Source organism: Vombatus ursinus, unplaced genomic scaffold, assembly GCF_900497805.2.
Source record: "Vombatus ursinus unplaced genomic scaffold, bare-nosed wombat genome assembly UNPS02009205.1, whole genome shotgun sequence".
NCBI lineage: Eukaryota > Metazoa > Chordata > Mammalia > Diprotodontia > Vombatidae > Vombatus > Vombatus ursinus.
Window position 1 is genome coordinate 19036085 of NW_020948983.1, and position 25892 is coordinate 19061976.

Genomic DNA, 25892 nt, shown 5'->3' on the forward strand with positions numbered 1-25892 from the left:
AACCTCAAAGGTCCCTTCCAGCTCGAAATCCATAATACTAGGATTGTACTAGAAGTAGAGAGTAGGGGCCTGATGCAATAGATACTGCAGAACACTTGGCAGTTGATTGTATGTATGATGGGGGGGATGACAGAAATTAAATATGATTAGGATACAAGCCTAAGGAGACTGGAAAGATGGTGGCATCAATAACAGAAATAAAAAAGCTAAGAGGAAAGGGAGGTATTGAGGGAGAAATGATGAGTTCAGTTTGAAGCATGCTGAGTTTCAAATGCCATCAGGACATCTAGGTGCAGTCATGTGGTACCAGATAGAGTGTTGGGCCCGGAACCAGACAGAACTGAGTTCATTTACTAACTTTGTGATCCTGGGCAAATTGCTTATTTTCTGTTTGCCTCAGTTTCCTCATCTGTAAAATGGGGATAATAATAGGACCCACTTTCCAGGATTGTTGTGAGGATCAAATGAGATAACATTTGTAAAGTGCTTAGCACAGCATCTGATACATAGTAAGTGCTATATAAATGTTAGCTATTACTACTACTACTACTATTATTATTATAATTATCTAGGTGGTGATATCTAGCAAGGAGTAGGAAATATCAGTGGAGAGAAATTGAGGGTGGAAAAAAATTAACAATTATTTGCATAGAGGTTGTAATTAAAGCCACAAAAAGTGATTACATGAAAGAGTATAGAGAGGAAAGAGAAATGGGTCTGAGAGACAACCTTAGAAAACACCCATATTTAAAGGGTGAGTGGGGGATGAGAAGCCCCAAAAATGAAAGAGAGAGGAGAAATTCAGTGTTTCAGAAGTCAAGAGAGGAAAGGGTATTCTAAAAGAGAGTGATCTACAATATACAAATGCTACAGAGAGGTCAAAAAAGATGAGAATGAGAAAAGGGCCATTGGATCTGTCAATAACATCATTAATGACCTTGAAGACAGGAGTTTCAGTAGAATGTTGAGGAAGCAAGCTAGATTGCAAGTGGTTGAGGTGCGGGTGGTGAGGCAGAAGTGAGTGCATTCTTTCTAGATGTTTGGCAGTGACAGACAGGAGAAAAGTAGGCTAAGAGCTCGGTGATGGAGAGAAGTCAAGGAAAACTTTTTTTGGGGGGGTGGTAAAGGTTGGGTTAGACAGTCAATTCATCCCTTCTAATTCTTAAACAATAGAATGAGGGTTCCAAAGGATCCCATGGAAGGAACAGAAAGTGGAAGATAAATACTGATCCAGGGCTAAAACAACATGAAATTACTAGAGGAGGTACAAGCATGATGATATCTGTGCCCAGGGCACTATACTGTGTCTAGATAACAGAGATTAGGGAGGAGAATGGTGGGAGGTGAGCTGCAGGTGCCTGGTAGCAATAAGGGAAAAGGAAGAGGAATTTGGCGAAGACAGATAAGCCTGTAACATTAAGCAACCCCAAGGTCCCATATGGAATTCAATTAAGTTCAAGAAAAAATGATTAGAACCCTAGTGTGATGGAGTATATTTGCAATCACTTGCTGTGTGATGATACGCAAATCACATCACCTCCCTGGGCCTCAGTTTTCTCATTAGTAAAATGAGGATAATAATTCCTGTCCTCTGGCTTCATGGGTTTGCTGTGAAGGTTGAATTTCATGATAAAAGTGAAAAGGCTTTGTAAACTATAAGGAGGGATACAAACTTAAGGGTTTATTTGTTGAATGTTCAACAAACATTTTATTGTCATTATGATTATGACTATTGTTCTTGTTCTCCCAACCTGAAAATGATCTCTCCCTCTTCTGATGCAACAGGCTTTGATTTGGATCTCTCTTATGGCACTGATTCCATAATACAGCTATTTGGTCTAATAATAGCTAGCATTCATATGTTGCTTTGGGGTTTGCAAAATACTTTAAAATATTATCTCTTTTTAATCCTCACAACAACCCTGGGAGATATCCTTATTTACAGATGAGGAAACTGAGAACAACAGAGATTAAATGACTTGCCCAGGGTCACATAGCTAGTAGATATCTGAGGCCAAGTTCAAACTCATTTCTTCTTGACTCCAAGTCCAGAGCTCTATCCACTGTGCCACCTAGTTGCCTCTAAGGAAATAATGGTCTTTGAGCAGCTCAGTTGGGCTGATTAATTATCCAGGCAGCTAGGTGGCCCAGTGAACAGAGCACCACTCTGGAATCAGGAGGTCTCAGATACTTGACACTTATTAGCTATGTGACCCTAAGCAAGTCACTTAACCCTGATTGCCTCCCCCTCCAAAAAAAGATAATTATCTTCTTCTAGCAAAACATACTCCACCCCCTTAATCAATAAGCAAGCATTTATTAAGCACCTACTATGTGCCATGGAGGACACAAAAACAAAGTGAAAGTCCCTGCCCTCAAGAAGTTTACATCCTTCACATGCCATGGTATTGAGACCTACCCCTCCCTCCATCTTGATCACCCTTCTTTGCACGCTCTTCAGCTTGTCTATGTCCTTAAAATACAGCACCCAGAATGGAACCCAACATTCTCGATGAGTTAGGGTCAAGGCAAAGTACATCACAATTAGCATAACTCCTGAGTTATGGAAACCACCTCAGTATTTCAATATGAGATCTCTTTGACATGGGTCTATCATACGATGGTACTAATCACAGCCCATACATGCATCCAGCGTGATTCTTTTTGGTTTTGTTTTGTCTTTTTTTAGTGAGGCAATTGGGGTTAAGTAACTTGCCCAGAGTCATACAGCTAGTGAGTGCCTTGTGTCTGAGGCCAAATTTGAACTCAGGTCCTTCTGACTTCGAGGCCAGTGCTCTATCCACTGCGCCACCCAGCTGCCCCCAGCGTGATTCTTAATCATACCTTCCTATAAGTCCTCCCTAGAATTTGCCCAAATGTGCTGAAAAGCCTTCCACTACATTAGAGTTTAGGAAAATATATGTGTGTGTATATATTTCATATATATATAAATAACTATATTTCAATATAATTGGTTTTCTTTGTAATCCTATGTATTTTGTGCATTTACTAACACTGAGAACAGGCCTGTAGCCTTTGCCAAACAGCCAGAGGGATCCTCAACACAAGAAAGGTTACAAATCCCTACTCTACCTATTTCACATTATACAAATTCAGAGAAATCAACTGCACAAGTACAAGGTGGAGTCATGGGGAGTTGTGCCTGGCCAGAAGTTCATCTGAAAAAGACCTTGAGCTTTTAGTAAGCATGACAAGCTGAAAAAAGTCAACTGTATAATAACAATACAAAAAGGTAATAAGGTCTCAGGCTGTACTAAGAGAGGCAGAGGACCTAGGCTTAGGCAGCTCACAATCCCACTGTACCATGGGCTAGTGAGACCATCTCTAGAGGAGTATGTTCAATTCTTGACAGCACAATTTGGGAAGGATATTGATAAGCCAGGGACTATTCAGAAGAGGGCAATACAGCTATATAGCAATCATTTGAAGAAACTAGAAATAGAGAAAAGGCAAGAGGACTTAATATCTATTTGAAAGACTGTCCCATGGAAAATGAACTAGGCTCATGCTACTTGGTTGGTTCCAGAGGGCAAAACTAATAACAATGGGTGAAAGTTATCAAGAGGCAGATTTAGATCCTTCACATAAGGGAAGACTGCCTGAACAATCACAGTTATCCCAAAGTGGAATGGGCCACCTCTGGAATAATGGCTTCTTCTTCCTGAAACAAAAGCCTGATGACCATATGTTGAGTCAGTTGGGAGCAAACATGGTATAGTAAAAGGAGCACCAGATCTGAGGTCAGGAAAGACCTAGATTTGAATCCCATCTCTGACACCTAGCAGTTCTGTGACCAGGCTGAGCCTGTGACTTTATTTGTCCAAGTCTCAGTTTTCACCATCTGTAAAATGGGAATAGAAATATCTCTGACACTTCCTCACAAGTTGTTAGGATGAAATGGGATGATGTTTATGTAATGCTTTGCAAGCTTTTATGTCCTATGTAAAATCACTTAGTAGAGTGGATTCTTATTCAAGTATGAGTTGAATTAGGTAGCCTCTGAGATCCCTTCCCACTCTGAGATTCTGTGGTTCAGTGTGTGGAGGAGTCATGTTGGGGAGGACAAAGAGGTGGAAATGAAAGGCTAAGTACTGGCAGGTTATGGATGGCCTCTAATGCTAGACTGAGATGGTAACTGGCTCTCCCTTGTTGGTACATTGGGTAGAAGGACTGCAGGGACACACCACAGGGTTAAATCTGTAAGTCTTTCATGGATATCTGTAACTCCGTTCCCCCGCTGATGCAATCTGAAATATAATTTCCCCCAAAAACTGGGAGGAAGGAGGTAAAGTGGGGAGATGGAAACTCCTCTCCCCCCAACCCTTCCATCTATGAGACAATGGATTTGGGGACTGGGATCTCTTGTGTTGGAAGAGGGTGACCCCCAGTGGTTTTGGTGCAGAACTACAGTACCTGGAGCTTCAGCCCCTTGGGCAGAAAGCCTGGTTATTCATTCCATACCCACCCCTTTACCAGTCCTCAACCCAGTGACCCGCCCCCTCCCCCCAGTTAAACCCCAAAAGCAAAATAGGAAGAGTTAATAGCACACTCCTGTACCCTGACATTCACTCATCAGGTCCTGTTCCACTCCCATAGAGAGCCCACACGGGGAGATCCAGTAAAGGATACGATCTTTACTCTGGCCCCTTAGCTCTCCCCAGCACCATGACACATCAGTGGAGGAGAAACTAGGGTAGGCCCCTATGTTATATTTCCAGGGAAAAGGCTTGACCCGGGCCATGTCCTAAACTTGCTATAACTCTCAAGCCAATATAACCCCAATGCCAAATCTCATGATTGACATTACCTTCTTGGACTCCCCCTCTCCTCCTATCCCCTCCCCATGAAAATACCCTCCCATCTAATAACCTCCATTATATACATATGGGGGATAGGGGATATCAGAAAAACTATGTCTTGAAATGGCAGAGGAAGCCATCGTGGTATGATCCTGGTGGGCTCAGGTTTCTTTATTTATCTCATTAGCTAGGACCAGAGAAACCCTGGGGATCCAAGCATTGTGGTCACTGCTAGACTCAACTGCACCCCTACCAGACTCTGCTCCCTCATGTCTGTCCCCAGGTTTAGGGCACAGAGGAGGCCTAGGGAGAGGAACCCCCAATAATCTTACTAGTCTGCTATCATGCTATCTGCAGCATTGATTGCTGTTGCCAGAGAGACAGCTAGGCGAGAAATGATGCCTTTCTTTTTCTACCCAGGGGGAAACTGAGGCCTTAGAGGAAACAGGTATAATCAGGATAATTAGCAGATCCAAAGGCCTTGACTTAGCCCCTCATTACTACCTCTATCGAGGAACTCCCCCTTTCCCCCACCTACACAAATATACATATCCTCTTTCCACATATTCCCAAAGACGCTCATAGACAAAAACCTGCCCATACTGACATAGGCAAATTTTATATTTATGTCTATACAATTATCTAGGATACATATATAGCAAGTATTATATACACACATACATATCAGCAGTCACTGGTACATATTCAAATACGAGTACTTTTACATACAGCAGAATGTAATCTATCTCTTACCTCCAGTTCTATCTCTTATCTGTCCCTGCTTTGCCCTCCGTCTAAAGACAGCAAAGAGTAGCCACTCCCACTTAGCCCTGATTGCCCCTCCTCCCATTGCCCCTACTATACCTATCAGTCTCCTGCTCTACCTCTATTCCCCTCATTTTTCTCCCCATTTCCCTGTCTGTCTCCCCATCTATCTTGGTCTGTATCCCCAGCAGTCTCCCTCTCTGTCTGTCCTCCAAGTGCTCTCATTCCCATCTGCTTGTCTCCCCCATTCTTCTGTCTATCTCTAATCCAGTTTGTCCCACACCTCCCATTCCCCATCTTCTCTGTTTCCTATTCCTCTGTACCCCTGTGTATCTTCCTTTCTATGCCTATCGCTCATTTTCCCCCAATCCCCTATCTGACTCCCTCATCCCTTTATCTGTCTCCGCACCACCACCGCCCTGTCTTTCTCTAAGACCCTTCCCTACCATCTCATTGCCACCCACTAAAAAAAGGGGGACAGTGGCTGGGATCAGGGCTGACTTACTGACCTTCCCCTTGGCTGACTGGATTGGGCCAAAGCACTCCATACCACAGTACCTTCCCCCCGGCAGAGGAAGAGGCCCAGGCTGAGGCTGGGAGGCTGGGAGAGGGGGTGGGGTGGGGGCGGGGGATGGGGAAGGCGGAGGGAGGAAGGAGGAGAGGGAGGGGAGAGAAGCCAGTGGGAGGGTGAGGCACAGGGAGAGGGAGAGAGAGAGTGTGAGGAGAAAGGGGTAGACAAGGGCAGGCAAAGCAGGGGGTATCAGCTGGGGGGTTCGGGGAAAGGGGCCATGCCCCCACTTCCCCCACCATGAATCTAGAGGGGCTGGAGATGGTGGCCGTGCTTGTGGTCCTGGCCCTTTTTGTCAAGGTCCTGGAGCAGTTTGGCCTTTTTGAGCCTGTCTCCTTGGAAGGTAACCCAGGAGTCCAAATGGGAGCCAGGAGGGTGAGATGGGTTGGGGGATGGGGAGGCAGGGGTTGGGTGGTTGTGCCCTACACTAGTTAACACCACCAGTGAACCAGAGACCTCTCTCCTTCCCTCTAATTTGGGGCAAGGAATGAGCTGGAGAGTGAGGGTGGTGTGGAGTTAATGGGGAAGATCTGCTTGGGGGTATATGAGGAAGAATATGGGGGATACCCTGAAGGTTTGGGGGGGAACAGGGCTGAGGCTACAAAGTAAAAGGAATATGGTCAGGGGATTCCTGCAGGATGAAATCAATTCCAACCTTAGTAGGGGAGCTTGAGTTGATTCATCAGAGACCACTGAATTGGAGAGATTGTGTTACTATATAACTGAGTATGATTGTGCTTGTCTAGAAAGTGTGATTTCTGTGACTATGTGTGTAACTGTGAGTGTAATTATGTGTTGTTGTAATTGTATTTGTACTTCACAAGTCCTATATTCCATGGCTTTGACAGTGAATTGTGTAAATTGCATGTCCATGGACTTTGGCGTATTTGAGTACATGAGTAGAGGGAGGGAAGCAAAAGCTCTGAACTCTGGTTCACATGGGGAGGAGAGGGAAAATGGTACCTTGGAGGACCTGGGTTCACATCCCCCTTCTGACTTTTACTACCTGTGTGACCTTATTCTTGGGCAAGTCACTTAATCTCCCTGTGCCTCAGTTTCCTTATTTGTAAAATGAAAGGAGGGAGTTGGATTAGATGACTTCTTTGGTCCCTTTCAGGTCTAGATAACCTGTGATCTCTCCTGATCTCCATGGGGGCACTTCATGGTGGAGCTGTCCATCCTCTATCATTCCCAGTCCTAGGACACCTCATCCCCCAAAAGGTAGTGACCTTCAAGGCTAAGGCATAAGATGGATGGGAAATCAATTCCCCAAAGGCATCTGTGGCTCTGGGGAGGAAGGGAGAAGTGATTGAGATTTAGGAGATTGAGTTATGGCAAGAGCCATAACTTGTCCCTCCCTTTTCATGAAAATCCTTGCCCCTATTCCATCATTGGGTTCAGCCCTATCCTACCTGCCCTCTTTCTGCAAATGGGATGGAAGCAGGAAGGATAAAACCTAGACACAAAGGAGAACTTACAGATTCAAGTGGAGGGGACTGGGGCAAAATACTGAAACAGGGAAATTGGGCAATCTTCACCCCTAGAAATCTATATCAACGCCAACTATTTAGGCTGGAATCAAGGGTCTTGCTATCTGGCAAGTGAATAAAGGCAATGAATAAAGAATAAAGAGGCAGTGAATAAAAAAGGTTGGCTTCTGAGTAACTCCCTGCACCAAATTCTGTTCCTCTCTTAGAGCCCAAAGCAGTGATGAGAATAAAGATAAAGAAAAGGAAGAGCAGGGGAGAGAAATTACTCAAATGAAGTGGGCAGGGCTGGCTGAGGAGATGTATGACTCCAAGTTAGGAAAATCTGTGGGTGGGATTAAGGACCCAAGCATCTTAAAGGCTAGAGATGGTCCTTCACTCTTTCAAGATCCTTCCACTCTGTCTTACCTAAACACCCACTCCCAGAGAGAACAGAAAGGAAAACGGAGGCCATAAGTTAATGTGAAAGGATAAGGAGACAGAGAGCTTAGGGCTTGCTTCCTTACTCCCCCCTCCCCCAACCCACTCACCTCACTCCCGGAAGGCAGCAGGGAGACCACAGGCTCAATCTGGCATTGGGGAAACCAGAGCCCCAGCTAATGGAGCCCTGGGCAGAAGGCCAGACAAGTCAATCGATCCTCTGCCCTTGGGGGTGGGGGTGGGAGCCAAAAAGGGGACAATGACAGGGGCAGGGGAAACAGAGATGATATCAAGCCTTGGTCTAATCCCTGAAGAATAAGGAGACTGTGGGAGTAGATGACTATTTTGTAATTTGATGGGTGATTGTATGTGACTGTGTTTATAGTCTGTATTTCTGGTTTTTTGTATGACTGTGACCTGATACATAAGTGTCTATATCTATAACTGTGTACCTGCACACATGTGTGTTTGGGATATGGTATAGAGGGGGTGTTTTACTTGTGTGGGTGGGTATGGCTATTTGGGCATGTTTGACTGTATCTGTGACTTGGTCTATGGGACTGTGTGTGACTGTAGGTGTATCAACATATATTTCAGGCAACAAAGTCGTGCGTCCCTGTACAGCTGAACGATCAAGAAACATTCACTGAGTATCTCTTCCTTCCTCCTCTTCCTCCCTCTATACTCCTCCCCCACCTAGTCCTTGTGGAACCACAAGGAGAAAGAGAAGAAGGAGAGACTAAAGTCTCTGCTCTGGAGGCATTCCTGGTCTGGTTAGGGAGCCAGTGCTCACAAAGGAAAGAGGCAACAGATTTTGTAAAGCAGTATATGATGAAGACCAAACAGGGGTTCAGATGATCAGTGCCTCAGGAGTGCGTCATTCTGGGCGTCTGGGTGTCCGTGTATATCACTATGTATCTTTCACTGTATGTCTGTGTGGCATCTTGTATCGTTGTAATTGTCTTTGTCATTATATGTTACCATGTTTCACTCTGTCACTGTCTGTGTGTGATTATGTGTTTGTGTGTATCTAACATCATGTGTCTATCACTGTGTATCAATGTATGCCTGGCTCCTTGAGAGCAGAGACCAGGTTTTAGCAATCTTTGTATCTCCTGGTGCCTAGAATAGTGCTTTGCTCATAGTAGCACACTTAATAAATGTTGTTGAATGAATGCATGTCTTTTGGTGTTTGTATGTCTGTGTACACTATGTGTTCATAGCAAACAGTTTAGCTGTGTACTTCTGCTGGAGAAAAGTTGTCTCTGTGCCTACTGTGATCCCATCCTTTCTGTGAGTGGTAGGGAAGTGATTAAATAGAAAGAATTTAGAAGGGGTATTTACACCTCCTTCCTCACGGGGTCCAGGGAATTTGGGGGACAAAGTCTATCCAAATTCTTCCCCACCTTAATGCATCATGCATTATCATATGCCCCTTTCCCCTTTCTCCTCACCTTCACTCTTCCAAAATATGGAGGTTGAATTAGATGGTCTCCAAGGTCCTTTCCAAGTCTGTGAAGTTTTGTCTTTGGAGCTGCTGCCCCTTTATTTTTTTAAAAATGCCTGAGCTGTTGACTTCAAATAACATATGCTGGTTTGCATGATATTTGCATACAGTTTGCATGACACTCATTTAATGTTAGACTACAGTGAAATCATCTGAGTCCAGCCCTTCCTCCTGGAATGTCCCTCAAGTTTCCTGCAGCCTCCTCATCTTCACCACAGTTCCTCTTTATCCTTGAGCCCTCCTAGACCCCTCCCTTCTGCGCCAGTGTCTTCCCCAGTCCCTCCCCTTGCTTGTGAGTCTCTGAGTCTTTGTATGTGGCAGGGAGGGGGACTGGGCCACCTTGGTGTGTTCTAGGGGAGTTAACTTTCTTTCCTTGGGGTCTTCTTTCTTCCCAGGGAACCCACCCAGGCCCACTAAAAAAGCGCTGAAGCAGCGATTCCTCAAACTGCTGCCGTGCTGTGGCCCCCAGGCCCTGCCCTCAGTCAGCGAAAGCAAGTGCCCACCCTCCTCTCCTTCTGTCCTGGGGAGTGGGGGTGGGGTGGGCAGCTGGAGTGTGAAGGGGAGATCAATGATGGGGGCCTGGGGGAGAGGTGGGCAATCCCTCCCCTGCCCTTCTCATTGCCTTGGTTGACCGAACTCATCCCACTTCCATTTACCCAGACCCTGGTATTGGGGAGCAGTCAGTGGGGCTGAGGATGGGCAAAAAGAGAAATGAAACAAAGTGTGGGGGCAGTGTCTAGAGCTGCATGTATCAGGCCTATGTCAGTGGTATTGAATGCAACCTTGTGATCCACCCCTTTGGCTGTGTGCCCTGGTTTGTATGCCTGGGAAACTATGTCCCTTTCTCTGAGTCTAGATTCCTTGTTATTTGTGTGACTATCTGTGTATATGTGTGTGTGTGTGTGTGTGTGTGTTCCTGTATAGCTGAATCCTTGTGTATATGTCCTTCTAGGTATGTTGTATCAGTGTCTGATTGGCTCCTTCAGGGAAGGGACCATATTCCATTTATTTCTGTATCCCTCAATGCCAACCACAGTCACATGTGTATATGTTCCCTCTGTGTGTATCTGTTCCTCTCCATATGTCATCATGTATATACGCGTCTGGTTCAATTCAACAAATATTAAGCATCTACTGCCTTCAGAGCACTGAGCTCAACACTGGGGGCCATCGGACAATACACAATTCCTGTCCTTCAGCTTATAATCTAATGGGGAGCCATAACACGATTTGGCACCAACTTAACCTTTTCACCTTTTTTCACAGCATAGAGGGGGTTGGACTGGAGTATCCCACCCTATGGAGTGCTGAGCACAACACTACTCCCTTTCATATACTCTATGGGCCACTCACATTGCACCACCCTGTCTTCCCACCCAGGACTGCCTTCTCCCACTTTTGTGCATATGCAGAGGTCTTTCCATCCCTGAAATAGACTTGTGGCCTCTTTCTTGTCCATTTATTGAATCATTCTCCTTCTTGAAGGCCCAGCTCAGATGTCATCCACTCCAGGATAGTGTCTTTAACCTCTCCAGCTAGAATCAATTCTTTTTCCTTCCTGACCCTCTCATGCTACAGCATTTAATCCAGATTCAACTGAAATCCAACAAATATTAATTCAGCAGCTATTGTGCATAAAGTATTGAATTAGGTGCTGAAACAAAGCTTAGTTTCTACTATCAAGGTGCTACAGTCTAATAGAAAGAGATAGCACATACACTAATACCTATTGTACAAAATAGTGTGTGACAAGTACATCGGAGAGGTGCTATGTAAGGTAATGGGTAGAGGTAGGGGAAGGGCTTTAATTACTGGGGATCGAAGAAAGCTTCTTGGACAAGATGACATTTGAATTCAGCTTTAAAGATCTGTGGCTCCAAAAGGGGTCAGGACTAGAGATATAGATTCAGCGATGACCTGCATAAAGGGGGTATTCAAAGTTGTAGAAGTGAATAAGGTTGCTAGTGGAGAATGTAGAGTGAAAAAAAGGAACAGAGCCTATAACAAACCTTCAGGGAGCAAGGGTCAGGAAGAAGAGCCAATGACGGAGACAAATGAGGAACAGTTCCAGAGAGAGAAGGGACAATGGGAAGATACCTTGCCTTTGAGGCTGAGGGAGAAGAAAGCAATCAGAAGGGAGGGCTGATCAATAGTGTGAAATGCTGCAGGAGGATGGAGACTAAGAAAAGATCACTGGTTGGGGAGGTAGTAGTAGAGTGGAAATCAAACAACCAACAAGCATTTATTAAGCTAGGCTCTGTGCTGGTTAACTGAGTGTCCCTGTGTTTCTATGATTCCTGGTGTATTAATTAACAAGCTTTTATAGAATGATGTGCCAAGTACTGTATTAGGCACAAAAACAGTTCAATGTGTTTGGCCTTTCTCTCATGCAAAGGCATGCATCCTATGATGTGTTGTGTTTCTCTATTTGGTATTTATCTCAGATTGAGTGTCTTTGGGGCTTGTTTGTGGTATCTGTGTGCTGTGCTGTCAGCAACATGTGTCCTGTCTTATGTGTAATGTGTATTTTGAATTCTATTATATGTGTTAGGTGAGTTGTTTGATGTATTTTTTTCTGATCTGGAGATTTCTCAGGGTCTAGCTGACTCACTATCCTAGCAGGGGGTGGAGCTGGAGAGGGGGTTGGAGGGAAAGCTGAGAAAGGAGGGACTTAGAGTAAGGGTCACAGATATATCCTTTGAGGGTCCAGAGCCATATACAGGGGAATGGAACCTTGGATCTGAAGTTGGAATTACTTGGGGAGGGCCTGGAAGGGATACTGGGCTCTGGTTTTTAAAAGTTATTGGTTCAGTGAGAGTGGAGAGGCTAACTGGTGGAAATGGATCTAGGAATAGAGGTGAGGATGGGGAAGATGGGAATGGAGAATAGGGAATCCCTATAGGACACAACTTGGCAACAGAGTAGATATAGAAGGAGAAGGAGAGTGAAGAATCTAGGATTACTCTGGGGTTGGGAACTTGGGGGACTAGAAGGATAGTGGTGCCCTCAACAGAAATTGGAAAAAGTATGGAAAGGCTTGGAAGTGGGAGGTGAGGACAATAATTATTTCTGCACATTATGAGCTTGAGATGCATATGGGTGGGGTGAATAGATACAATGAGGATGAGGGGAGCTAGGGATGATGTCAAGGGAGATGCTGGTAGTGAGAAAGAGGGCTGGGGTAGACAGGAAGAGAGAGAGGAAAAAGAAAAGGGAAAGAGGGATGGGGATGGAGATGAGGTAGGAGATGAGGAAGAGATGGCAGCAAGTGAACTGGGGTGGGGGACTGTAGCCTCTTCTCCATGCCTTGGTTTCCTATGAGGGAGGGTGTTCTGGGGAATGTGGAGAAAGTTCTGTCCCTGGGACTTGGGCACTTCCCAGTGAGAGAAGGGAAGATTCCTTGTGGTAAGGAGGAGGGAAGATTTGGGGAGGAGGGCTTCAAAGGGTATGGGGAGGATGCCTCGGAGTACCGGACCTGAGGCGCCGCTGTCCCCCCAACCTCTGCAGATAGCGTAGAGGATGAGTTTGAATTGTCCACTGTGTGTCACCGGCCCGAGGGGCTGGAACAGCTGCAGGAACAGACCAAGTTCACCCGAAAGGAGTTGCAGGTCCTATACAGGGGCTTCAAGAACGTGAGTGTGGGCGGGGCTAGGGGCGGGGTCTGATGGGCTGAAGGTGGGGTTTCAAGAAATCGAATGTTTACTTAGATGGGATGGACGGGTTGGGCTTAATCTGGGGCTTCACAAACTAGAGCGAGGGCTAGCAGGGCCTAGCCTCGAGAATTTGAGTTGTTAGAGGATGACAGAGGCCAGATGGTACTGAGACGGGGCAGCTGGGCAGGGAATCCTGGTCCTTCTCTCCATCTGCCTCGAGTGGGAGGGACTTTCAGGAGTCCTTGGCCTTTGTGAGGCTGAAGGACTGGAAATGGAGCCCTGCACTCCCTCTCCCAGGCTGCCCTCAACTTTGTGCTCTCTGTCTCAGGAATGCCCCAGCGGCATCGTTAACGAAGAGAATTTCAAGCAGATTTACTCCCAGTTCTTCCCTCAGGGAGGTGAGAATGCTGGCCCTGACTCTCAAGGGACCTCCCTTCCCCCTGCCTGCAGCCCTTAGATTAGGAGGTGCCTCCCGGTATAGGTAGGGGTGGCTAGGGGGGTTTCTGTCCATTTTTCCATCTCCCTGGTCCTCAAAGACCCATACACCCTTTAGGGCAGGCGACACTGTGGACTCTGAGGTGGGGATCTGGAGAAAATTAGGAAGGCTGGAGAGAGCTAGTTGTGTCTTGGAGGAACCCTGGAGCGACTGAAGAGCTTCAGGGAGAACTTTCAGGGGAGTGATGGAAGAAGTAGAATTTGGAGGAAGCTATTGTCTGAGGGAGTTCTGGACGAGCAGGTTCCAGAAGAATTTAGGGACAATGAGGTCCATCACTGTGGAGAGTGTGCTTACAATTCCTAATCACCCCCCCCCAGATTCCAGCACTTATGCCACCTTCCTCTTCAATGCCTTTGACACCAATCATGATGGTTCTGTCAGCTTCGAGGTAAGGTGTGTGTGTGGTGGGGGGAGGAGGGGTCGGGGTATTCCTGGTGCTCCAACTTCAGAGAGCTTTGGGCAGAATCAGGGTGGGAGAGAAGGGATCTCCTGAACTTTTTCTGCCTACCTCCACCCCAGGATTTTGTGGCTGGTCTGTCGGTAATTCTTCGAGGAACCATAGATGATCGGCTCAATTGGGCCTTCAACCTATATGACCTCAACAAGGATGGCTTCATCACCAAGGAGGTAAGAGGCCCAAGAGGGAGATCACTAGGAAGTTAGGGATTAATATGAAAGACACCAGAGAAATGTGGAAGTATCAAAGAGCTGAGGGGGGGCAGAAGGGGGACTATTAATGGGGAAAGGGGCAGAGGGCTATAAGATAGAATACTGCCCCGCTGCATTATCAAAGTGATTGGGAGGAAAGACTTGAGGATGAGCCTTCAATTTCTCATTCCCCCAGGAAATGCTGGACATCATGAAGTCCATCTATGACATGATGGGCAAGTATACATATCCTGCCCTTCGAGAGGAGGCACCAAGGGAACATGTGGAGAGCTTCTTTCAGGTGAAAGGGTTAGATGATAGGCATGGGAGTGGATTGACAGTATTGGGTTGAATGTTGAGGTATCATGGATCAGTGTAAAAGAGACCAGATGTGGAGGGATAAAGGAGGACCAAGTCTAGAATGGAGAGGGAGTTGACATGATGGAGGTCTGGCATTCTGTACCCATGTCATTCCCTACCCCCCATCCTCATGCCTCTACCTTGGCACTGATCCTGCTTACATATCCTTACAGAAGATGGACAGAAACAAGGATGGTGTGGTGACCATTGAAGAGTTCATTGAGTCCTGCCAGAAGGTACAGCCCTAAGATCCCCCTCCTCTAACTCTCAGGCTCCCTGGGATGGTGTGACTCCACCATCTCTAAATGAGATCCTGAAGGGGAAGTACAGGGTTGGTCAAACTCCTTTTCCTAGATAGGGGCAAAAGAGGGAAGAGAATGTGGGGCCAGGATGCAAGCTTCTCTACCCTCTCATCCCCCCACCAGTTTCTGTCTCTCCCTGTCTGGATCTGATCGCTGGCTCCACTTTTCCTATCTCGCTCTCTTTCTACATCTTTGTCCCATCATGTGTCCGTGGTGATCTCCTTCTTTGTCTTCTCACTCTCTCCATATATTTCTGTCTTCTTCTCTTCCCCTAGGATGAGAACATCATGCGTTCCATGCAGCTCTTTGACAACGTCATCTAACTTGATACAGAGAGGTGTTGTCATGTGCTAGGGGAAGCTCCTGGGCCTCCCTGCCCAGATGGACCTCGCTCTTCTTTTCCCAGGTCTATCTCCAGCCTCCATCCTGTGTCTGCAGGGGCCCAGGCAACCCACAGGGGTTGCTAGGAGACTGTGACCCCTTTGGGGTATCTGGGTTCTGAGGTAAAAGGGGGTGGGGGTGGGTGGGGACTGGGAAACAGGACAGAATCCTGAAGTAGTGTTTGGAAGTGTCCAAGACTCCCATACAGTTACCCAGGCCCCCTGTCTGCTCCATGTGCTGAAAGTCCATTCCCCCGCCTTAGGGTTTGAAGTAGGAACAAAGCAGCATCCCACATTCCCATTCCACCAAATAATAGAATCTGAGAAAGCCCCTGCTATGGTGCTTCCCCAAACTAACCATTCTCCCAGGGACCTCCCCACTGGGCACTTTCAGAGAACTTCTAAGAGATCCTAGTAGCAAGGGGGAGTCTTAAACCACAGGCCAGCATCTAAACTAGTTCATCAGGGTCCTCTGTAGTGTTAAAGTTAAAAATGACTCTGGAGAAGCCTCCCAGTCCCCAGCTCCTGAGTCTGGGGAATCTGAGTCTGGGAATACTTTGGCTCATATAGGAACTCTGATCCCTGCCTTTCCGGAAAGAAGAGGTGAGAAATCAAGATCTTATAGTATATCTGCATGAAAAGATAAGCCCCCTTGGACAGGAACCTGGAATTCCAGATACTTGTGTTGCCTGCCCTGATTCTCTCCTGGGACCCTCCAAGCATTTCCTCTTCCCCATGTTTCCCTGTATATGATGGTGGTTGAGTGTAGGGGTAAGAGTACTACAGATGGAAAAAGGCCTAGGAATGACTACCACGCAGGAGTTCACTGAGGTCCTATCACCTCTTATGTATCCTCTCCTGTCAGTTTTACACATTTTAGCAAGACCAACTAGTGAGACCATTCCCTAAGTCCTAGGGAAGAATTGCCAGAGACTGGGGAAGAGAGTCAAGGCCCTTCAGAATCTGAGATCCCAAGGGGCAGCTCGGCGGCGCAGTGGATAGAGTGCTGGCCCTGGATTCAGGAGGACCTGACTTCAAATACAGCCTCAGACACATGTAACACTTACTAGCTGTGTGACCCTGGGCAAGTCACTTATTAATCCCATTGCCTAACCAAAAACAAAACAAAACAAAACAGAATCTGAGATCCCAGAATGAACACTGTCAGAGGATCAGAGATGCCCAAATGCTTTGTGCATGGGGGGAATATGTATGGAGCATTGTCAGATGGGGCCCTCATTACTACTGCCTGTCTACCCCTCTCCAGCACAGCTCAGCTGCTTCCTCCCTCCAGCTCTGCACCTCTCCTTACCCCTTGAGCCCTGGAGAAGCCAAGAAAGCCCTGATGTTCTCAGCAGAGAACTCTTATTGCTCCATCCCATCTGCCCAGAAAGGGTTTTTCCCCATCCCACAACTCTTCAGGCATTCTCCCTTCTGATACAGAGGTGGGAAGGGCTCTGCAAGCCCAATCCCAGCACTGTCTCTTCACCCTGGGCCTCCACTCCATTCCTACAATATCTCAATTTGTCCTGGGTAGCTCTGCCCTCTCAGCCAGCGGTGATCTGAGGGGATGGGGGGGATAATAACCTCCTTCCTCCCCCAACTAGGACTTGGTTATGACTGCTTTGCATTTTCAACTCTTGTGTATATTTTGTAAAATAAGGAATCCAGAGAATCCAATAAAATACAATGGCTATGCATAGCCCATGGTCTCTTTTCCTCTGTGTCCCTCCCTATAACTCTACTTCCCCCAGTAGTTTATTCTCTAGGACAGACGTGTGTGTGCGCGCAAGCACGTGCACTTATAGATACACACACACACATAAAAATACAAGCACACTGGATTATTATTTTAAGATAACTGTGCTTTTTCTTATATACAACCATCTGAATGGGGGAGTAGAACAAGGCTGGAAAGGGAGAGGCAGAGGACATTACTGGGAGGTGACTGGGCAAGGAAGGGTAGTCCACAGAGAAGTGAGTATATGTGGTGGCTACAGTGAGCTCTCTGCTGAACTCCTGGAGAAAGGTACAATAATGTCTTGTTTATACCATTTAACCGAGCCATTCACTAGTAACTTTTGAGAGAGGAGTGATGAGGTTGAAAGTCAAGATTATGAGGTTGAGAAGTAAGTAAGAGGAAGCAGGGACAGAGTAATCTAATCATTTAATGTTGCTTGGAAAGTGGTCTCCAGTGGAGAACCCTAGGAATCTGTACTTGGCCCTGTTTTGTTTCATTTTTGCCATTTTTATTAAGGAGTTGGATAAAGTAAAAATGGCATGTTTATCACATTTGCAGATGACCCAAAGCTAGAACACTAGGCTAGATTTTAATAAAATTAAATTTATACTTGCATTCAAATCAATTTCACAAGTATAAGATGGGGGAGGTGCAGCTAGACAGGAGTTTGTCTGAAAAATATCTGGATGTTTTAGTGGACTGTAAGCTCTGCATGAGTCAGCAATTTGGTATGGCAACCAAGAAAGCTAATGCAATTTTTAGATGCATTAAGAGAGGCACAGCATCCAGGACCAAGGAAGAGAGAATACCACTGTACTCTGACCTTGTCAGGCCACATCTAGAGAATTATGTTTGGCTCTGGGCATCATATTTTAGAAAAGACATTGATAAATTGGAGCCCGTCCAGTTTATCTGGAGCAACCAGACTGAAGAAGAACCTCAAGTACATGTCATATGAGAACCATCTGAAGAAACTGCAGGGATCTAGCCTGGAAAAGAAAAGACTTAGGGCAGGATAAAATAGCTATTTTCATTTGAAGAGATATCATTTAGAATCATAATAACAATGATTGGCATTTATATAGTTTTTAAGTTTGCAAAGGGCTTTTACATTTAAGTCCTACAACAATCCTGTAAGGTAGTTACAATAGTTTGAAAAATTCCTTTTTTACGTTGGCTCATTTGAGAAGAGAAATTAGACTTGTTCCTCTTAGCCCCAAAGGACAGAACCAGGAGTAAGAGGAGAATGTTACAAAGAGACAAATATAGGCTTGATGTAAGGAAGACCTTTGACCAATCAGAGCTGGGGAAGTGATGGGTTCCTCCCCTCTCCCCACAGGGGCTCTTCACAGCAAAGGCTATAAGACCATTCATCAGGGATGTTGAAGTGGGTATTTACATTCAGGTGTGCTAGCTGGACTCAATGACCTCTACAAGTACTTCTGACTCTGAGTTTCTATGATTGCATTTGGCTAGAACGAAGAGTATGTGAAATAGTCTTAAAAGAGATCAAACTGCAAAACTAACAGACACATGTGGAAGGCCTAGAATCCCAGACTATCAAATTAATCAGCATGAGTTTATTAAGCACCTAGTAATATGCCAGGCACTGGGGTTGCAAAGAGAAAAACCAAATTGTATCTGCCCTCAAGGGGCTAATATTATATGAGGGCAAAAGAATGCCCACATATAAACATATGCAAAGAAAATACAGGGCAATTGGTAGGGATGGGAACTAGCAACTGGAAGATTAGGAAAGGTCTCGTTTTCAGATAAACTTTAAAGGAAACTGTGAAGGTAGAGGTAAAGAGGGAATACTTTAAAAGGCATGCAGCACCCCATTTCCCTAAAGAGTTAGAAGGCAGCTGAGATGGATGCCTGCAGGACACGATAGAAATCTAAGAATGACAGGAGTTATAAGCAGGATTGAAAAGGAACAGACTTCCCTTCCTAAAGGAGGAAGAAAGTTTAAAGTTTTCAAAAGTGAGAACTGAGAAGCTTCCTGAGGGGATTAAGTGAGGTCTTCAGCAGCTCAACTGAAGACACAAAGGATACTACCCCAGGGACTGAGGGGTTGGCTGCTGCCCAGCTAGGAACAGACCACATGGATCACAGCTCAGAATGCTGACCCCATTGGCTGAGAACACAATCAATCATACTTCTACTTCGTAGACCCTTACTTCATCGGCTCTGGGCTAAGCCTATATTCCCAATCTTCCTTTCCTTAAGGATGTGTTTACTTTCTGTATTTGGCTTGTGTTTTAAAAAGGAAAATTGTTTCTCTAAGATATTGTTCATTGTATATACATATTTCACTGAGGGATTAAATTGGCCAGAGGGAGAGAGAGGAATAAACTCTAATTTATGGGAATGGATACTGGGGACTCCAACTGAACAAAAGATATTTTGTTGATATGTATTATTATAGTTCCCCTAAAGCAAAGGAGAATAAATGAATCTGAACTGTCCTGGACATAGGATGAATCCACGGTTTTCTGGTAGGCGGTTTAGTAAGTGTGCCAGAGTCAGCCCCTCTGAAGCCATGGCTTCAAGAAACTTTTCTTCCCATCATCTTTCCCTAAAGAGGTTTAAAGAACCCTTTCTTCAGCAGAAGGTGTGGAACTGTGGGTGGTGACTAAAGAGAAAGTTAAACCTGAAGGGAGGAGTTGCCCCCCACACAAAGAGATAAGAAAATGGCTTGTTCTCTTGTAAGCCTAGCACCTCCTACCCCTAACCAGGCTAGATGTGTACAAGGGTAATTTGGGGGAGGAAGCACTGCTGGCTGGAGGAACTGTGAAATGCTTCATGTAGGAGGTGAGAATTGAATTGAGCTTTGAAGGAATGTAGGGATTCTTAGATAGGAGGAGAGAGTGTTCTCCAGACATGCAAAGGTATGGAGAGAAGAGATGGTCACAAGATCAGCTTGATTGGACTGAAGAGTCAGTGAAGTAACACAAAAGTCAAGTTAGAGCTAGATTGTGAAGGACTTCCAGTGCCAAATAGAGGAGTCCGTATTTTTGTCCTAAATGGAATAGGGAGCCAGTGGAATTTCCTAAGCAAGTAAATAACATGGTCAGACCTACATGTCACCCGTAGCTCAAGAAGCCCCAAATGAGGGAAAGGGATGGTAGAAGTGATCGAAGAGAGAAGGGAGGGTATGGGAGGGATGTTATGAAGGTAAAATCAAGAGGACTTGGTAACAGATTGGCTATGGGATATGTGTGTGTGTGTGCGTGTGTGTGTGTGTGTATGTGTGTGTGTGTGTGTGTGTGTGTGAGAGAGAGAGAGAGAGAGAGAGAGAGAGATAAGTCGAGGATGACACTTACTTAGGTTGTTAGTCTGCATGACCGGAGACTGAGATACCCTCAACAGTAATAGGGAAGTCAGGAAGAGGGGATGCCTTTCAGGCAAAGATAATGAGTTCAGTTTTGGACATGTTGACTTTAAGACGTTGATGGCAGAAAATGAGTAGGAGTTGGGTGACAATCCTAGCCTCTTTGCACATGGAAGAACCAAGCTGAATTCACAATGGGTGATGTTGAAAAGGGCAATAAGATTTTTGTTCAGAAGTATGTACGGTGCCACACAGTGAAATGGGAGGGAAGCACAAGACAAGCCCTAATCTGAGTGGACTCTCTGGCCAAAAGACTGGTGCGTCTGGTTCCAGGATTCTTTTACACAGATGTCAACAAAAGCAAAAGCATAATCCGGGGAGAGGATACACTGATGGTATATTTGCAAACCCCCAAGAAATATATCCCTGGAACAAAATTTATCTTCTTCAGCATTTAGAAGTCAGAAAGGGCAGACGTGACAGCAGATTTTTAAAAAGCCACCAATGAATAATATGATAAGGTATTTTAAAATTATATTTATTTTATTTATTTATTATAAAATACAGATGTCTCTTCATGAAATTTTCTTTTCTTTTTTTTACATGTACCAGAACTCCACTGTATTTGAACTGGTTTCATCAACCAGAGAACTTTGATCATGATTGGCTGTTTAAAAATTTTGTTCATCATTCCTAATAAAGGAATTATGTAGATTAGGTTGGCTTGTATTTAAATGAGTATTATTATATTTTCTGTATTTGGCCACAATTCTAGCCACAACCAAGGTATACTTTTCTATTTCTTTAAAAAGATTTGATTAGGCTTAGCATTCAATTGAGTTGATCAAGTCCAACAAAGGCAATCTTCTCCACCTCTATCCTGGAAGGTTGTTTTATTTTTTTTTTTAAGATTTATTCTAGCTTCATTAATTTATTAAATAATGGGGAAAGCCTACTTAATAGTTTCATATGACTTTTACCTGTGGCATTTTTGGGGAGAAAAACATTGCCCTAAGTGCAAGATTCCATTTGTTAACCAACAGGCCTCAGCATGTTCAAAAGCAAGGGATTAAGCAAATGCAGGCATTTCCAATTTAAATTTCTTAGTTTTCTGAGAGGTAAACAGCCCAACTGCACTGGTTAGATTAAAAAACTGCCTTTCAAATTTTTTTTGTTCAGTCTTATCTGACACTTTGGGACCCCATTGGGGGTTTTCTTGGCAAAGATACTGGAATGGTTTGCCATTTCTTTCTTCAGCTCATTTTACAGATGAGGAAACTTAGGCAAACAGAGTTAAGTGACTTGCTCAAAGTCATACAGCTAGTAAGTGTTTGAGGCCAGATTTGAACTCAGGAAGATGAATCTTCCTACTTCCAGGCCTGGCACTCTATCCACTGTATCACCTAGCTGCCAAAGGCATTTCATTGTGTTATATAATAATCCTGAGTAAAAAATATCACATCACATTTTCTAGTGTGAGTGATCTTTGAATGTCAAATGCACAAACATTCTTGGCTGTTGAGGCTCACAAAGGAGTTCAGCTAGAGATAGGACTTTTTGTTGAGTTGTTAAATATCTGTTTTAAGCTAAGTTGTACCTTAGGATTGACTTTTAAAATCTACTGAATTTAAAGTTTGCAAACATGTTATACAGTATTGAATGGTAGTGTTATTATTAACTCATTTGGAGGGTTCAGCTATAAAGATGTAGAAGCTGGTAATCATGTGATCACAAAGCTTCATCACTCTTTTGAATATTAAAGAAATGTTTATGAGAAATCTAGTTTGAGACGACCAATAAGCAGTTGGAGATGCAAGACTGAAGGTCAGCAGAGAAATCAGCTTTGGATAGGTATATTTGCTGATGAGATCACCAAGTGAAATAGTATAGAGGAAAAACAGAAAAGGAACCAGGACAGATCTCTGTGGGATACCTATGGTTAGCAGGTGTGGAATGGCTGACGATCCAGCAAAGGAGACAGAAAAGTGGTCAGATAGATAGGAAAAGAATTAAACATTCACCTTTGACCTGAACTATCTATGTAATCCACAAGATCCAGATCTCCCGGACAGCCAGGTATGACTTTCTTTACTCTTTCCCCTTTGGGATTCTGCTGGCAATGATGTTCTTCTCTTATGAACAGTGCCTTCTTCTAGAAATCACTTCCCATAGGGCCACAGGAGCTCAGGAATTTTTTATTTTTTTTTCTGCTAAGCAGTAGGGTTAAGTGACTTGCCCAGGGTCATACAGCTAGTGAATGTTATGTGTCAGGTCCTCCCGACTCCAGGGCCGGTGCCACCTAGCTGCCCCCTCAGGAATTCTTTAACTCACAAAGTAGACCACAAAGGAGGAATCGTCCATCTCTTAGGACCACTGGCCACTCACCTATACTAAGGGAAGGAAACAGAAAGCAGAAACAGCAGCCAGAGACTTGGGGCCCCATTTCTAGGGCAGCATATGTTCCTGCTAACACAGGCTTGTGGTTGCTGTTGGTGGAAGAAAGTAGAGAAATCCCCTTCCCACACTTGCCTGGAACCTAAGATAGACAACGTGCTAGGCAAAAATCCCTAAAGAGCAAGGCTCTTCAAAAGCAAAGGCTTCAAAAACAGAGGAGATCTTTCTTCTTGCTCAAATTATAGCCCCAGTAAGATCTATGTTCCTGACTCCCAAATGCTTATCCCCTTGGCTCCCAGTGGCTAACCATCTTTGAGATAATTTCCTAGTCAAGGGAACCAATGAGCTATTGCCAATTGTTCCCCTTGCAAAGGACACGCATCTCAGCAAGAAGCCAGCATGAATATACAGCTTTATAGAAGGTACTCTTCCTGATCAAGTTCTACATCCTATCATTTCACATCCAATCCAATCAGTGGATTGGGGAGATTCAATTGATTAAGGGTACCACCTGTAACATGTGCTTTAGCAATATCACTCTGATTTGTATGAACTGATGCTGAGTGAAGTGAGCAGAACCAGGAGAACATTGTACACAGTAACAGCCACGTTGTGCGATGACTAATGTTGATAGACCTAGCCCTTCTCGGCAATGCAATAATCTAAGACATCTCCAAAGGTCTCATGATGGAAAATGCAATCCACATCCAAAGAAAGAACTATGGAGTTTGAATGCAGATCGAAGCATATTGTTTGCTATTTTTTTCTTCTGTTTTGTTTTGTTTCCTCTTTCTGGTGGTTCCTCCTATTGGTTCTAATTCTTCCTTACAACATCACTAATGTGAAAATATGTTTAATAGGAATGTATATGTATAGCCTATATCAGATTGTTCACAGTCTAGGGGAGGGAGGTGAGGACAGAGGGGGAGAAAAATTTAAAACTCAAAAGCTTATGGAAGTGATTGTTGATAAATCAAAATATATGTACAAATTGAAAAAAAAAAAGAAAAAAGGAATATCACTTTGGCAATTGTATGAAGGATGAATTGTAGGGGGGAAAGACTTAAGGAAAGGAACAATTAAGAGGTTATTGAAATAGTTCAGGAAAGAACTAATGAGGGCCTGCACTTGGTGGCCATATAAGTGGAGAGAAGGGGATGGACGTGACAAATGTTGTGAAGATAAAGGCAAGGCTTGGTGACTGACTTGTTATAAGACGCAATGGAGACTGAAGAGTTGAGGATGACTCTGGGGTTGGAAATCCTGGGTGACTAGAAGGAGAATCTACAAAAGATACAGGGAAGTCAGGAAGAGAGTTTTGTTTGATAGAAAAGATAATGAATTCTGTTTTGGAGTTGCTGAGTTTGAGATGCCTATGGGATATACAATTGGAAAATTCCAATAGATGGTTAATGATGTGGGATTTGAACTCAGAAAAGAGACTAGAGTTGTATACATAAACCTGGGAATCATCTGAATAGAAATATCACTGAACCTATGGAAGTTGAGAAGGTCACAGAGAAAGAGAAGGGGGTGGGGCAAAGCCTTGGTATATACCCACAGCTAAAGAGTGGGATATGGAAAATGATCCAGCAGGAACACACAGGACTGGTCAGACAAGTAGGAGGAGAACCAAGAGAGTCTCATAAAAACCCAGAGAAGACAGAGAATCCAGGAGGAGAGGGTAATCAACTGAGCCAAATGCTGCAAAGAGGTCAAAGATGATGAAGATTAAGAAAATATGATAATTTTTAAAATACTGCAACTTTTGAGAGAGGAATCTGCATTTGAGTGAGGAGATCTGAAACCAGACTTCAAGAGGCTGAGAAGCGAATGAGAGGAGAGGAAGAAAAGAAAGAATTCTAAGGGTTTCAACTGGAAAGAGAAGAGAGATATAGGATGATAGCTTGACATGACGGTAAAGAAATGAGGATGTTTTAAGGATTGGCCTTAGTGAGGAGAAATGCCACCTCTTCATCAGAAACTGGGGTAAAGGAGAGAAGAGACGATATTAAACTTTTGAAAATATAGAATAGGGGAGAAGAGGGAGCTCACAGAGAATGGCATCTTATTTTCTCAGTAAAAAATGAGGTGATGATGGGGCTGTTAGGTGGCACAGTGGATAAAGCACTGGCCCTGGAATCAGGAGGACTTGAGTTCAAATCCAGCCTCAGACACATTACACTCACTAGCTGTGTGACTCTGCAAGTCACTTAATCCCAACTGCCTCATCAAAAAAAAAAAGAAAAAAAATGAGGTGATGTCCTCTGTTAAGAGGGTAGGAAGAAGGGCAATATAGGAGTTTTGAGAAGTATGTAACACTTAATTCAAAAACTATGCTAGAGGCAGCTAGGTGGTGCAGTAGATAGAGCACTGGCCTTGGAGTCAGGAGGATCTGAGTTCAAATTCAGCCTTAGATCACTAGCTGTGTGACTCTGGTCAAGCCACTTAATCCCAATTGCCTTACCAAAAGAAAAAAAAAAACTATGCTAGCTCTTTTCTGGTGGTGGCAAAGAATTGGAAATTGAGGGGATGCCCATCAATTGGGGAATGGCTGAACAAATTGTGGTATGTGATTATGATGGAATACTATTGTGCTATAAAAAATAATGAGCAGGATGCTCTCAGAAAAACCTGGAAAGACTTACACACGCTGATGCAAAGTGAAATGTACCGTGTATAAAGTAATAGCAATATGTAAGATGCTCAGTTTATTCTCAACAATACAATGATCCAAGACAACTCTGAAGGACTTATGATTAAAAATGCTATCCATCTCCAGAGAAACAACTGATGGTGTCTGAGTAAAGACTTTTTTAACTTTTTTTTTATGTGAGGCAATTGAGGTTAAGTCATTTGCCCAGAGTCACACAGCTAGTGAGTGTTATGTGTCTGAGGCCAAATTTGAACTCAGATCCTCCTGACTCCAAGGCCAGGGCTCTATCCACTGCGACACCTAGCTGCCCCAACTTTATTTTCCTTGAGGTTTTTTTTGTCTATGTTTTCTTTCATAACAT

The 25892-nt window shown here is 44.4% G+C and overlaps 1 protein-coding gene and 1 pseudogene across 4 annotated transcripts in view; both read left to right on the top strand.

Moving 5' to 3' along the window:
- Positions 1–15461, top strand: part of KCNIP2 (potassium voltage-gated channel interacting protein 2) — a 36147-nt gene extending 20686 nt beyond the window's left edge. Inside the window, exons 2-9 of one of the 4 annotated variants that reach the window (XM_027851870.1) lie at positions 9963–10100; positions 13075–13199; positions 13549–13618; positions 14034–14104; positions 14236–14343; positions 14561–14665; positions 14898–14960; positions 15302–15461. In XM_027851870.1, the coding sequence (XP_027707671.1) occupies positions 9963–10100; positions 13075–13199; positions 13549–13618; positions 14034–14104; positions 14236–14343; positions 14561–14665; positions 14898–14960; positions 15302–15349 (728 nt within the window). In that variant the 3' untranslated portion in view covers positions 15350–15461. Of the gene's footprint in view, positions 1–9962; positions 10101–13047; positions 13200–13548; positions 13619–14033; positions 14105–14235; positions 14344–14560; positions 14666–14897; positions 14961–15301 lie in introns of all 4 variants that reach the window. The other 3 variants (XM_027851869.1, XM_027851871.1, XM_027851872.1) reach the window with 3 other exon arrangements.
- Positions 15462–20675: 5214 nt separating this feature from the next.
- LOC114035330 lies at positions 20676–20993 on the top strand (annotated as a pseudogene).
- The last annotated feature ends 4899 nt before the right edge of the window (positions 20994–25892 follow it).